At 43.7% G+C, this 15501-nt stretch overlaps 1 protein-coding gene across 2 annotated transcripts in view; it reads left to right on the top strand.

Annotated features, from left to right (window-relative positions):
- Positions 1–15387, top strand: part of LOC126986194 (tolloid-like protein 2) — a 95217-nt gene extending 79830 nt beyond the window's left edge. Inside the window, exons 11-18 of one of the 2 annotated variants that reach the window (XR_007739391.1) lie at positions 326–448; positions 1399–1559; positions 2128–2314; positions 5852–6105; positions 6804–7017; positions 7531–7781; positions 8596–14747; positions 14873–15387. Coding sequence is in view for 1 of the 2 variants with exons in the window: in XM_050842146.1 (XP_050698103.1) it covers positions 326–448; positions 1399–1559; positions 2128–2314; positions 5852–6105; positions 6804–7017; positions 7531–7781; positions 8596–8778 (1373 nt within the window). In the remaining variant the exon portion in view is untranslated. Of the gene's footprint in view, positions 1–325; positions 449–1398; positions 1560–2127; positions 2315–5851; positions 6106–6803; positions 7018–7530; positions 7782–8595 lie in introns of both variants that reach the window. The other variant, XM_050842146.1, reaches the window with a different exon arrangement.
- Positions 15388–15501: the final 114 nt, after the last annotated feature.

The following is a 15501-nucleotide window of genomic DNA, read 5'->3' as shown; positions in this document are numbered from 1 at the left end:
GTATTCCTTTTTTCATTTTTTGTTCATGCTTTTTTCTTTTCTTCTTTTTTTGTTTGTTTGTTTCTTTAAGGTAGGTGGATCATCAGCATTTATTTTTATTTCCTTTTTTTTGTGTTCTTGAGATGAATAAAGAACATAAAAAAGAGGTATGTAGATTATTTTCCTCCTTTTTTACCCTTGAGCTGTTAAAAGAAGTAAAAAGTAAAACAAAAAAATTCAAATTCCCCCGGTCTCCTCAGTTCATTGTTTGTCCCCATTACTCCCCAGTACCCACAAAGTTCTCATAGGTCCCCCAGGTCACCTACACTAACCTCCTCTCCCCCAGAGTATGATGAGTGCTCCGGGACAGACCACGGGTGTGAGCAGAACTGCGTCAACCAGCTGGGCGGATATGAGTGCCGCTGCCGCATTGGATTTGAACTGCACAGCGACGGGAAGAGGTGTGAGGGTGAGTGTGGGGGTGGAGGTGTGGGGGGAAGGGTGAGGGTGTAAGAAGGGGGTGTGAGGGATGGGGCAAAGTTGGGTGTAAGGGGAAGGGCTATAGGAAGGGTATAACTATGACTGCAAAACTGAACAAGATTATTTTTTTATTAACTGACACAGGACAGGTTGTAATGACTGACCTGCCTGGCACAGAAAGCCTCCCAAACTCATTCATTAAGGGGGGCACCTCTCTGGCTGACTGATTAAGAAAGAGTGGCTTTCCTATCTAGCTGGTAGCAGGTTCGATCCCGGTTGCTGGTAAAACCTTTTCTGGGTCTGGATCAAATTCTCAGGTGTTTTGTGACTGGCAGAGGTTGTGTGAAGGTATGGTAAAGTGGATTCCAAAGGGTATTACAAGGTGATCACATTAATTAGAACTAGGTAAACACACTCAGATGTATGTATGCATGTAAAGTTGTTGGCATACACTCCAGCTCTGCGTGGTCTTAGTGCTCATCCCCTTCACATTGTCCCTTGAGCCTGTGGTAGGAAATAACCCATCACCCCGAGACACAGGGCCAGTGTGACATGCGGGTTACCACAGTGTACCTTCCCCAGGTTTCCCCAGGTACCCATTTAACCCGGTAGCAGCGGGGATCATGTTTCTTAATGGTCCCTCCAAGCAAGAAAAATGAGAAAAAATCACCCCTCACACAAACCATTTCAAAATATATATCAAAGCATTTGTGATCAGATTATGCATCATCTATTTTTTGGGGTTTATATCATGCCACAAATTTGGCCCGTCGCTGCTACCGGGTTAATGACCAGCCCCAAAGGAGGGATGTACAGCTGGGTGGGCTGCTCACTGACTGCCTGGGCTGAGGTTGGAACTCATGTCTGCAGATTCCCAGCAAACTCTACACCACAGAGGCCATGACTTGCTTCCCTAACCTCCCAGTTTCTCCTTCTTAGATGCGTGTGGAGGCAGGATCGACCAGCCTAACGGGACCATCACCTCCCCGTCCTTCCCCGACTTCTATCCCGTCAACAAGAACTGCATCTGGGAGATCATCGCCCCGCCCCAGTACAGGATCACACTCAACTTCACCCACTTCGACCTGGAGGGGAACAATGTGAGTGAGGGGGAGGGGGGAGGGGGAGAGGGGCGATGGGGATTGAAAAGAAGTGGAAGGTTGGTAATGGGGGTGATGGAGAGGGGTTGAGAGGGGAGAAGGGTTATGGAGAAGGGGGAAAGAGGCATCATTTTTTTATCCATTTCATTGGTGGTTTAGTTTGTGAGGGTATGGGGGAATGGTGGAAGATAGGAAGGGGTGGGAGGTGGGTGATGGGAAGGGGTTGAGAGAGGATGGAGGTGGATGGTGATGGGAAGAAGGGGAGGGAAAGTGTCATTATTGATCTATACATTTCACAGGGGGAGGAAGGCAATAAATTCATCTTCAAGAAAGAGATGGGCAATGAATTCGGGAGTTAGGCAAAGACTGGGTTACACATAGATTAGGGTAGTGAGACAAATGGGTTAGTTGTGTAGTTAATATATATAGGACTTCAGTTTTAGCATATTGAATCAATGTAGCAATAGTGAATGACTGAGAAATAAATAAGGTGGTTGTGTAGTGACTAAACGACCAAAGTTTCAGTGTTAAGCACCAATGTAACGTCACACTCTTTTTTTTGTTCCAGCAAGATTGTGAGTACGACAGCGTGGACATCCGCAGCAAGATGGGGGCGATGGAGATGCGCAAGCATGGTGTGTTCTGCGGCCAGTCGCTGCCGTATGTCCTCACCTCCGAAGGGAACAGCCTCAGGATAGAGTTCAATTCGGACAACTCGGTGCAGAAGAGCGGATTTGCGGCGGTCTTCTTTACTGGTGAGGCGGAGTGATGGGTCTCTCTCTCTCTCTCTCTCTCTCTCTCTCTGGTGATGGGTCTCTTTCTTTCTATCTTTCTCTTTCACTTTCTTTCTGGTGATGGGTCTCTCTCTCTCTCTCTCTCTCTCTCTGGTGATGGGTCTCTTTCTTTCTCTCTTTCTCTCTCTCTCACTTTCTTTCTGGTGATGGGTCTCTCTCTCTCTCTCTAGTTCAGTTTTCAAGTTTTTAGGCTTAGAACTTAACATACCCCATCTCTTTTCTTTTTACCTTTAGCATTAAGTTCAGTTTTGTTTTGTTTTTCAAATCCTTTTTCTGATAATTTAAGTTTCTCATTTAAAAAACTTCACATCTCACCCCCCAAAAAAAGACTTGCACCCTTCCCTTACCTGTCCCTTAAAACACACACCATTCCCTTACACCCCCCTTTACCAGTCCCATGAAAGGTGTACTATTCCCTCACATCTCATCCCCCAAAAAACTTGCTCCATTCCCTTACCTGTCCCTCAACACATATCTTGTGGCTGGCAGCAACCCCGCCACCACAATGTTGCGATGATTTGAATATGAATATCTCCAGTTTGCCGGTAGCCACTGGACAGAGAAGAGGTGGGTGTTATGCTTGTGGCTTATAGAGCGTAACTGCGCCTGGCAGAAAGCCTGACCCAATGAAGTATGATGTGAAACTGTGCAAACAAAAACATAGGGACAGGCCGCAACAATATAATATTTTATGAATCTGTTGCTTCCCGACCCATTTTGGGGCAGGCCATCAAGATGGCTTTTCTGTGCAAATAAATTAATATAAGCTACTGTATATGATTTGTTATTGCAATTGTTCAAATGATTGCTTTACAATACAGTAAATTAACCATTTCTACGTGTATTTTCACACTGGTAATGGAACCCATCAATTTGTCTACCGCGAAGAAGGCAAAGAGTGACATTCCAGAATATGGCTCTGGTGATGAAGATTCTTGTGGTGAATCCTACTGTCCATCTTCAAATAATGCCTCCTCATTGAACAAAGGATGGAAAATTGCAGCAAAAAGAGTAAAGAAAGTGTCAACCTTTTGTGCTGGCTGTGAGGGTAGTCCGTTCATGTGCCTGGATTGCTTCAGTGTGAAACATCATGGCTTATATCATGCAAAGGGGGAACAATGAACTCAAAATATGGGAATGCACATCTTTTGTTTATTCATTTTGTGTTCCAAGCCAAGGATAATTATTTGTTGTGAACAGGAAGTTTTTATTTTTTTTAATATTATTATTTTTTTTTTCATTGTGAAAATGTAATATTGTTACATGCACATAAGCGAAGGGAAATGGAGGACGGCTGGGCGGCAGGGCCCAGCACCAGCCATCCCCATCCAGCCCCCAGTCTCTCTATGATGCCGCACCACAGCTGCCCACAGTGTACAGGTCGAGGGAGCCGTGAACAGGGTACCCTGTTGGCTCACGGTGGACACCGGGGCAGAGCGAGCGTTCATCCTAGGACGTGATGGCAGCACCAAATCCTCCTGTGGCAGTGCAGCGCCTGTATGGGGTTACCGGCCACTGTGCCGAGCTGCGAGGACCGGTGGAGGCCCAGACCACCGGCGGAGAAGAGGTGGAGCAGCTGCCGGTGTACGTGGTGGTTATTGAGGACTCCTGTCTTCTGGGCCTGGACTACCTCAGACGGAGCCGGGCATGGGGCAACTTCGGAGACATGACCATGAGGATCAGGAGTGTCGTGGTGCCCCTGCTTGAGTTGGGCAACCCCGCCCAGGTGGTAGTGGCGAGAGCAGTAAGCATCCTCCAGAGGTTGGAGACACGCATAAGATGCAGACTGAGCCGGAGGATGGCGAGCAGGCATTGCCTAGTGGAGCCGTCGCCCGCCGAGCAGCTGCGGGGCGGTCTGGTGGTCGGCAGGACCTTGGTTCAGTGGGATAAGGACAAAGTTACAGTGCTGGTGGCTAACCCTTTGCATAGTGGGCATCATTTTCAGGCAGGAACAGCACTGGGAACGTGCGCGGAGGTGGAACAGGTGCGGAAGACTGCGGACGATAGGCCAGTGGCGAGGGCTGCTAGCGATGGCGAGCCCAAGCACCTTCAGAAGCTGCTGGGGAGGAGCTCTGAATGTCTGGACCAGAGGCAAGCAACCAAGCTGAGGAAACTGCTCATCTCCTATGCTGACGTGTTCTTGACAGGATACCGAGACCTTGGATGGTCTGACCTGGCCAAGCATCGCATCAACACCAGTAACAGTCGTCCGATCAAGCACCCCCCGCAGAGGATCACCCCTGCTCGTCACACAGAGATGAAGAAGGCAGCGGGTGAACTCATGGAACAGGGAGTAGCGGAGCGTTCCAGCACCCCGTGGTCGTCAGCGGTAGTCTTGGTGAGGAAGAAGGACAGTACAAGATGCTGTGTGGACTGCCGTGCACTTAACAACGTCACAGTCAAGGACTCCTACCCCTGCCTCAGACTAACGACACCCTGGATACACTGGTCGGGGTCAGGTGGTTCTCTACCTGAAGCCAGGGTCCCACCAGACAGAGGTAACCAAGGAAGACAAGACTGAGACGGCATTCTCCACCGGCCAGGGTCTGTGGCTGTTTAAGGTGATGCCATTCAGCCTGTGCAACGCCCCTGCAACCTTCCAGTGGCTGATGGAAAGGGTGGGGGATGGGCTCCAGTGGAAGACCGCCCTGGTCTATTTGGACGATGTGATCGTGTACGATACCATGTTCGAGGAGTTGGAGCGGCTGGAAGCAGTGTTCCTGCGGTTCAGGGCGGCTAACCAGAAGCTCATGCCAGTGAGCCCTGCAAGCGGGTGGGGGACAGTACTCAGCGCCCCTAACGGAGCTGCAAGGCGCGGATGAGGCTATTGTGGGGAAGCCAATAAAGCAGCTGCCAGCAAACATTGTTTCCCTCAGTCCTTCCCATTCTCTCCAAGGCCCCGATCCCTTGGCTGTGACGAAAGCAGGCCCCAGGGGCGCCACCCCCTACCTCTTTCATTACAATGTTTTTTTGTCAATATTTATACTCAATGATGGAAAATTATAGGGGATATTTGAGGATAATTTAATTTTCAACCACTCAAGTTAAAAAACAAACAAATGTAATTTACCATATTTCATAATAGTCTCAATTCAAGGTAAAATTTAAATGGTTTAATGGTCAATAAACAATATTCTTTTTATTGATTATCTTTAATGCCCTATTCATAGAAAGAGAATCATTAATACAAAAAAAATATTAATAGGTGCATCCTGTATTGGATAATTAAGAGGATAGTAATTAGCATCAAAATGACCACTGGTGGGTCAGGCCGCCACAAAGGAATAAACCACCTGACCCACCGTGTCCCATGAAAGGTATGCCTTTCCCTCACGTCTCACCCCCCAAAAAACTTGCACCATTCCTTTACCTCATCCCTACAACACACACCATTCCCATACACTTCCCCTTTACCAGTCCCATGATAGATATGCTACGTATTCCCTTCACCTCCCACCTCCATAAGTACCATCCCCGTCACCTCTCCCCATCACACAGACAAGGACGAGTGTGCCATCGACAACGGGGGCTGCCAACACGTCTGCAAGAACACCATCGGCTCCTACGTCTGCTCCTGCTCCAACGGCTTCACGCTGCACGAGAACGGACACGACTGCAAGGAGGGCGGATGCAAGCACGAAATAACCTCGCCAGTCGGGGAAATATTCAGTCCCAATTATCCCGACTACTACCCAAGCCGCAAGGAGTGTGTGTGGCAGTTCACAACCACGCCAGGACATCGGATTAAGCTGGTGAGTGAAGGGAAGATGGAGAAGGAGGGGGAGGAGGAGGGGGATGATGGTGGGTGGAGGGAAGATGGGGAAGGAGGAAGGGGATGGTAGTGGTAGTGGTGGTGGTGGTGGTGGTGGTGGTGAGGTTGCTGTGTGGTTTGGTACTTTCATATGTGAGAGAGAATTGATTGGCATAATTTTATACAGTACCTCTCACCCTCCTCCTCCTCCTCCTCTCCAACTCACTCACCTAATCTCCCCTTTTCATCCCTTCCTCCTCCTCCTTAATTCATTCACATAATCTCCCCAATTCTCCTTCTCCTCTCAAAACTGTTCACCTAATATTATCTTCTCTCCTGCTCCTCAACCCATTCACCTTATCTTACCTTTTCTCCTCCAAACCACCCAATCTATCCCTTTCTTCTCCTCAAAAACATCTGGTCCTCTCCTTTCTTCTTCTAACCCTTTTTCCTAACCTTTTCATTCCTTCTTCTCCTCTTAAACCCATTCAGCTAAACTCCTCTTTTTCTCCTTCTCCTCTTAAAAACTCACTCTATCCCTTTCTTCTCCTCAAAAACATCCGGTCCTCTCCTTTCTTCTTCTAACCCTTTTTCCTAACCTATTCATTCCTCCTTCTCCTCTTAAACCCATTCAGCTAAACTCCTCTTTTTCTCCTTCTCCTCTTAAAAACTCACTCTCTCCTTCTTCCCCTCCCTCAGGTGTTTGACGAGTTTGAGATGGAGCCCCACCAGGAGTGCACCTACGACCACATCGCCCTGTACGACGGCACCACCTCAGAGTCCGGCTTCCTGGGGCGCTACTGTGGGGCCAAGGTGCCGCACCCTATAGTGGCGTACAACAACCAGATGTTCATGGTCTTCAAGTCGGACTCCTCGGTGCAGCGGAAAGGCTTCAGGGCGAGGCATACTACAGGTGAGTCTTGGGGGGGGTGGATGAGGTATGGGGCAATAAGTGAAAGGGTTGAGGAGACAGAGGAGATATTGGAAGATTAAGTGAATGGATTACATAGGAAAGGAGGAGAGGAGGAGGAGGAGGAGAAAGGGTAATATTAGATAAGAGGCATGGTGTTGGGGTATGGGGTGATGGATGGGGGGTGGGTTGTATGAGGTGCAGGGTGGATGGGGTGGTGGATGTTTATGTTAGGGTGAGGATGTGGATGTAAGAAAGTAAAGGGTGTGGGGTGGATAGGGTAGGAATTGGTTGGGGTGATGGGTTGGAGATGTAGGGGAGGGGTATGGGTCGGAATGGGGTTTGCTTTTGTGTTTGGGTGAAGGTGTGGGTGATGGGACATGCAGGGTAGGGGATAGGTGAGTGTCAGGTAGATGGGTGGGATGGAGTGAGGTAGAGTGGGTAGGGTGATATGACTGAGAAATGAGCCCCAACCTAACCTAACCTAACCTGTCCCTCCCCTCCCATTCCCTACAGTCTGTGGCGGGGGTCTGAAGGCCACCAGCCGCGTCAAGCACATGTACTCCCACGCCAAGTACGGGGACCAGAACTACGACAACAAGGAGGACTGCGACTGGATCATACAGGTGTCGCCCGGGGAGAACGTGCACCTCACCTTCCTCACCTTCGAGCTGGAGGACGAACATGACTGCGGCTACGACTACGTGGAGGTGTTCTCTGGCTACAGCGACTCAGGGCCCTCCTACGGGAAGTTCTGCGGGAATACGGTGAGTGGAGGGGAGGGTTTGTATGAGGAGAGAGGAGAATGAGAAGGAAGAAGAGGAGAAGGAGGAAGAGGAGGTTTAAGATTGAAAGGAAGGGAGGAGGAAAGGAGAAGAGGTTAGGTTGTAAGAGAAGAGGAGGAGGAGGAGGAGGTGTAAGATTAAAAGGAAGGGAGGAGGAAAGGAGAAGAGGTTAGGTTGTAAGAGAAGAGGAGGAGGAGGAGGAGGTGTAAGATTGAAAGGAAGGGAGGAGGAAAGGAGAAGAGGTTAGGTTGTAAGAGGAGGAGGAGGAGGTGTAAGATTGAAAGGAAGGGAGGAGGAAAGGAGAAGAGGTTAGGTTGTAAGAGAAGAAGAGGAGGAGGAGGAGAAGATGGAGGTATGAGATAGAAAGAGGAGGTGGAGGAAAGGGTAAGGAATAAAGAAAACAAAAAGAGGTAAGTTTTTAAGAGAAGAAAAGGAGATGGAAGACAGAAAGAAGGAAAAGAACAGAGGATCCACTGACCCAATCCCTCCCTCCGCCTCCCAAATCCCTTCATGAAAGACTCAATTCATTCACCCATTCACCCACCAATCCCTCCCTCCACCACCCAAATCCCTTCATCCACCAACCCAATCCCTCCCTCCACCACCCAGATCCCTTCATGAAAGACTCAACCCTTCAAGCATTCACCCACCAATCCCTCCCTCCATCACCCAAATCCCTTCATCCACCAATCCAATCCTTTCATCCACTAACCCAACTCATCCCTCCACCACCCAAATCCCTTCATGTAAGACTCAACTCCTTCAATCCACCAACCCCAATCCCTTCCGTCCCCAGATTCCACAAGAGATCGTGTCCATCAACGACGCCCTCCTGGTCCGCTTCCGCTCCGACGACACCATCAACACCAAGGGCTTCTCGGCGGCGTATGTGGCAATCCCCGAGGAGTCCACCACAAAAAACACCTCGACAACCGACAACAACTTCAGCTACAGTTACAGCTTCTCGCGGGGCTACTGAGGAGGAGGAGGATGAGGAGGTGGTGGTGGTAGTGTGTGGGTGTCCATGGAAGAAGAGGGAGGAAGAGGTGAAGAAGGAGGAGGAGGAGGAGAAGGCATTAGTGTGTGAAGTATGAGGAGGAAGAGGAGGAGAAGGAGGAGGAAGTACTAGTGTGTGTGTGTGAAAGGATGTGTAAGGAGGAGGAGGAGGAGGAGGAGGATATACTTGTGCATGGAAAGGAGTGAAAGGGAATAAAGGAAAGGAAAAGAAGAAGAAAGTGTAAGATAATGTAATAAAAAAAAGAAAGGGGTGGGTAAGGGGTAAGGGTGCGTTCTCTTAAGTTTCCTCTTCTCTCTCCTCTTCCTCTTCCTCCTCTTTTTTTTATTGGCTTATTTTTTCCTCCTCTTCCTCTGTCTCTCATCTTCTTCTTTCTCCTCTTCCTCTTCTTCCTCTTTTTTATTGCCTTTTATTGTTTCTTCCTCTTCCTTCCCTCTCTTCCTTCTCCTCCTCCTCCTCTGTCTCTTATCTTCTTTCACTCCTTCCTCCCTCTTTCTCCTCCTATTCTTCTTCCTCCTTATCCCCCTCTTCCTCTTTCTTATTCCCTCCTTCCATTTCTTTCTTCCTCCTCCTCCTCTCCCTTTCTTTTATATAGTATTGCCTCCTCCTTCTTTCACTTCTTCCTCCTCCCTCTTCCTCTTCCTCCCTCTCTTCCTCTTTCTTATTACCTCCTCTTCCTCCTCCTCTTATCATTCTTCTTCATCTTCCTCCTTCCTCCTCTTTATCTTTTTTCACTTCTTCCTCTTCCTCTTCTTACCTCCCTTCCTCCTCCTGCTCTTCCTCTCTCTATCTCATTCTCTCCCATCTTCATCTTTGTACATTATTTTTCCTATCTTTTTTTTTTATTTGTAAGATTATTATTTTTTTCTCGCTCTCTTTTCTCTCTCTCTTTTTGCTGTTTTTTGTGCCATAACTTCCTTTTGACAGCAAGTGAACTATCTCACTCTCTCTCTCTATTTCAGTCTTTATTTCTCTCTCTCTCTTTCTCGCTCTATTTCTCTCTCCGTTCGATGTTTATAAATTGTAGATAAGAAGAAATCGCAGTAAAATAGATTAAAATAATGTGTACAATAACTCTCTCTCTCTCTCTCTCTCTCTCTCTCTCTCTCTCTCTCTCTCTCTCTCTCTCTCTCTCTCTCTCCACCGACAACACAGACAGACAGACAGACAGACGATAGTTTACGAAAGTCTAAAGAAAGAAAGGAAGGAAGGAAGAGAAGGGAAAGAAAGGGGAGGGGGGGGCTAGACCAGTACCCCACACACCAGTACTTATACATACTAGGGAGGGGCCTTGCTGTGGGGACTGAGGGGGGGGGGGCTGGAAATGGTAAGAAAAAATGGGCTCAGAAAGGGAGACTAAAAAAATATTCACGTCTGCTGCTGTTGCTGTTGTTGTTGTTGATGTTTGTGTGTGCCATGTGCTGTGTGTGTGTATGTGTGTGTGTGTGTGTGTGTGTGTGTGTGTGTTTAGGGTGAAGTGAGCTAGAATGTGTTAGATGAATTAGTGAAAAGGCCAGTTCTTGTTTGGTGTGTATGTGTATGTGTGTGTGTGTGTGTTTATAGCTTAGTCAAGAGGAAAAAAAACAAGAGGTCAGTAACTTAAATAAAACGGAAAAAAAACATGTTCATAGCTTAGTTAAAAAATGACGCAAAAAGAAGGAACGTTCAGCTTAGGAAAGAGGAAGGAGAGGAAAAAGAAGTGGTTTAAGAGGAAAGAGAGGAGTAAGAATGTAAGAAAATGGAGTGACAATCTGTAATATAATAATGACTGATATAAGAATGGAAAGAGATAGAGATTGACTTGTACTCCTGAAAACTTGTATAGGAATGTTGGAATGGAAAGAGACAGAGATTGACTTGTACTCCTGAAAACTTGTATAGGAATGTTGGAATGGAAAGAGACAGAGATTGACTTGTACTCCTGAAAACTTGTAAAGGAATGTTGGAATGGAAAGAGACAGAGATTGACTTGTACTCCTAAAAACTTGTATAGGAATGTTGGAATGGAAAGAGACAGAGATTGACTTGTACTCCTGAAAACTTGTATAGGAATGTTGGAATGGAAAGAGACAGAGATTGACTTGTACTCCTGAAAACTTGTATAGGAATGTTGGAATGGAAAGAGACAGAGATTGACTTGTACTCCTAAAAACTTGTATAGGAATGTTGGAATGGAAAGAAACAGAGATTGACTTGTACTCCTAAAATCTTGTATAGGAATGTTGGAATGGAGATAAAACTTGGTAGGAATAGATGGATGAACACTACAACACATTAAACCCCAAGGAATGCCTGCGTTCGTGTGCTGAATAGATGTGCAAGGGAGAGCAGAACACACCCATCCACACTAACTAGGCGATTAGGCCCTGCCCACTATTCCCCGGCAGCCAATAGTATGAATTACCCCTTCCTAGCATCCACCAATCACATGCAAGCTGAGAGAGTGGGTGTGGCTTCTTTGTGTGCTAGCCAATCATATGCTGTCTAGGGGAAAAGGGAGGGGCTTAGGAGGAAAATGGGAGGGGCTTAGAGGGAAGGGGGTGGAGCATAGAGAAGAAAAGGAGAGAAACTTGAAGAGAAGGGGTGGAGCTTAGAGGAAGGGGTGGAGTTTATAGGGAAAGGGGTGGAGCTTATATGAAAGAGGGCGGAGCTAGATATAAAAGGGGGAGGGGCTTATGGATATAAAGGGGGTGGAGCTTATTTGCCTAGTTAGTGTGAATGGAGTCTTATACATAGATGTTGTGAAAGTCTTGTAAGGGTGTATATAGCAGGTTGTTAGTGCATAGGCAGTTGTGTAAGGGTCATTAAGAGAGATGTCGTTAGGTAGCCAGGTAGTCTCGTTAAGGGGGCTGAGTGGACAGGTGATTGTTGTTGTGGGTGTTAAGGAAGAGATTGTGTAAAGGGTTTAGACAGACTGATGTAGGAGTGGTGATTGTTATGATAGTGTTTGTGAAAGTGATTTTGTATTGTAAGGTGAGAGTAGAAGAGCAACACACACACACACACACACACACATTCAGTCAGCCAAGAGTCATTTCACACACACACACACACACACACACACACACCAGTCAATCAAACACCACTCAGGACATATAAAAATTGTAACTAAAACAAGACAGAAGAATACAGTTGAAGTTCGTGCTTGTCATAATGGAAATAGGAAGAGAATAATAATAATAATAATAGTAATAATAATAATAATAATGCACCTAGGTGTAAGAGAGAGGAAGAAGAAGAAGAAGAGGAAGAAATGTGACTGTCTGACTGAAGTATAAAGAATGAAAAGATAGTAGACTGAAGATATAAGGAAGGAAAAGATAGACTGGTGTAAGAGAGAGGAAGAAGAAGAAGAGGAAGAAATGTGACTGACTAAAGTGTATAAGGAAAGAAAAGATATTAGACTTAGGTGTTAAAATTGATAAAATGTTTGTTGGGAATGAGATAGAAGGAAGATGTGAAAAAGAGATGAAAATTGAACCTGTGAGTCTTAGAAGTTGTGATAGAAAATAATGCAGATAAAATAAAAGCCCAATATTAACTTTGAAGCTACTGAAGAGAATGAAAAAGAAGTTGAAGTTGAGGAAAAAGGTGAAAGACATGAAAAAAATTAAATAGTCTTAGAAGTTGTGATAGAAAATAATGCAGATATAAAAAACAGTCCAATATTAAATTTGAAGCTACTAAAGAGAAAGAAAAAAGTTGAAGTTGGGCAAAAGGATGAATGACAGAAGAAAAAAGTGAAATAGTCTTAGAAGTTGTGATAGAAAATAATGCAGATAAAAAAAGTCCAATATTAACTTTGAAGCTACTGAAGAGAAAGAAAAAGACATTGAAGTTGAGCAAAAGGATGAAAGACAGATGAAAAAAGTTAAATACATAGTGAAGAATGTTTGACGAAAGACGACTTTGTGAATACTGAACAGAAAAAATGTGAACTGATGGATGACATAGTGGAGAAATTTATATTGTGGAAACTTAATAGGAATGACTTGTAAAGAATCATTAACACTTTGCTGGGAATGACTGGAGTGTAAGAATGGAGACTGCTTGCTATGAACAGAAAGATCGAGATTGATTTATAATGTGAAAACCTTACGTAGGAATGAGTGTACGATAAAGACTGCTAGGAATGACTGGAATGTAAGAACGGAGACTGCTTGCTCGGAACAGAAAGATCGAGATAGATTTGAAACGCAAAAACCTCAACTAGGAATGACAGTGTAAAATATAGACTTGCTAGGAATGACAGTAATATAGGAATGGAAAGACAATAATATGTGTACTGTGAAAAACTTGCAGTGTAGGAATGACCGTGTAATATAGAAGCTTACTAGTAATGAGTTTAATATATAGCAATGGAAAGGTATAGATGGATTGTGTAAGAATGAGAGTAATACAAAAACAGAGAGATACAGATGGCTTAGTACTGTGGAAAACTTGTATAGGAATGATCTTGTAATGTGAAAACCATGTGGAAATGACTAATATAGGAATGAAGGACAGAGATTGACTTATACTCCGAAAAATTTGTAAGGGAATGTTGAAATGGAGATAGAAAAACTTGATAGGAATACATAGATAAACAATATATATGAATTTGTACTGTGAAAAACTTGCGGTGTAGGAATGACCGTGTAATATAGAAGCTTACTAGTAATGAGTTTAATATATAGGAATGAAAAGAAATATAGATGGATTGTGTAAGAATGAGATTAATACAGAAACAGAGAGAGATACAGATGGTTTAGTACTGTGGAAAACTGATATAGAAATGATCTTGTAATGTGAAAACCATGTGGAAATGACTAATATAGGAGTGGAGGACAGAGATTGACCTATACTCCGAAAAATTTGTACAGGAATGTTGAAATGGAGATAGAAAAACTTGTTAGGAATAGATAGATAAACAATATAAATGAATTTGTACTGTGAAAAACTTGTGTGTAGGGATGACTGTCTAATATAAATGCTTACTAGGAAAGAGTTTAAAATAGGAATAGGAAAAATATAAATGGATTGTGTAAGAATGAGAGTAATACAGAAACAGAGAGATACAGATGGTTTAGTACTGTGGAAAACTTGTATAGGAATGATCTTGTAACCTAAAAACTATGAAGAAATGACTAATATAAGAATGAAGAAAGACAGAAATGAATTTGTACTCTGAAAACTTGTATAGAAATGCTGAAATGGAGATAGAAAAACTTGTTAGGAATACATAGATAAACGATATAGATGAATTTGTACTGTGAAAACTTGTGTAGTATATAAAAAAACTTGCTAGAAATGAGTTTATATATAGGAATGGAAAGGTTAGATGGATTGTGTAAGAATGAGAATAATATGAAAACAGAGAAAGATATAGATTGACATGTAATACAGAGGAGTGTGTAAGAATGACCTTGTAATATGAAAAAAAGAAATGCTAGGAATAATTTTAATACAGAAATGGAAAGGTATAGATTAACTGTATGAGAATGAGAGTTATATAGAACAGGAGAAAGACTTAGATGAATTTGTACTGTGAAAAATATGTAGAAATGATCTTGTAATATAAAAAAATGTACTAGGAAAGAGTTTCAAATAGGAATAGGAAAGAAATATAAATGGATTTGCACTCTGAAAAGCTTGTATGGGAAGGTTGAGGAATAGATAAGACAAACGTACAGTAATAGATGAATTTGTACTGTGAAAAATATGTAGGAATGATCCTGTAATATAAAAAAATGTACTAGGAAAGAGTTTAAAATAGGGAAGAAATATAAATGGATTTGTACTCTGAAAAGCTTGTTTAGGAAGGTTGTAATGGAGATAGAAAAGCTTGTTTGGAATTGATAGATAAACGTTATAGATGAATTTGTACTGTGAATGACTGTGTACTATGAAATAAAAAAACTTGGTAGGAATGAGTTTAAAAAAGAAATGGAAAGGTATAAATGGATTGTATAAGAATAGAGAAAGATATAGAAGGTTAAGTTATGTGCAAAATTTGTGTAGGGATGACCATGTACTTTAAAAAAATTGCTAGGAATGAGTTTAAAATAGGAATGGAAAGAAATATAGATAGATGGATTTGTACTCTGAAAAGCTTGTATAGGAAGGCTGAAATGGAGATAGAAAAGCTTGTTAGGAATTGATAGAGATAAACGTTATAGATGAATTTGTACTGTGAATGACTGTGTACTATGAAATAAAAAAACTTGGTAGGAATGAGTTTAAAATAGGAATGAAAAGAAATATAGATAGATGGATTTGTACTCTGAAAAGCTTGTATAGGAAGGCTGAAATGGAGATAGAAAAGCTTGTTAGGAATTGATAGAGATAAACGTTATAGATGAATTTGTACTGTGAATGACCGTGTACTATGAAAACTTGCTATGAATGACTGTAATGTAATGTAATGTAAGGCTCCTGCCGGCTCAGAGAGGAGGGAGGTTCCACTGTACTGATAGGGGCTACAACAACTCTTTTAGGCATATTACTGTACATACTTAAGTGTAAGGCTTCAAAAAAACAGGACTAGTAGTTAGGAAGGAATAAAAATAAAATGAATAAAAAATGGATACACGAGATGTCAGATTCTATACCAAAGACGAAAGAAAGAAAAGAGGAATCTATCTGAGGTTTGGCATCACGTCAACTCCGCAATCCACTCCCTGTAACTCCCCCCTCCTCTCAGTCCCC

Source organism: Eriocheir sinensis, chromosome 61, assembly GCF_024679095.1.
Source record: "Eriocheir sinensis breed Jianghai 21 chromosome 61, ASM2467909v1, whole genome shotgun sequence".
Taxonomy (NCBI): Eukaryota; Metazoa; Arthropoda; class Malacostraca; order Decapoda; family Varunidae; genus Eriocheir; species Eriocheir sinensis.
The sequence above is the reverse complement of the archived record's forward strand: the minus strand, read 5'-3'. Positions and strand labels throughout refer to the sequence as shown.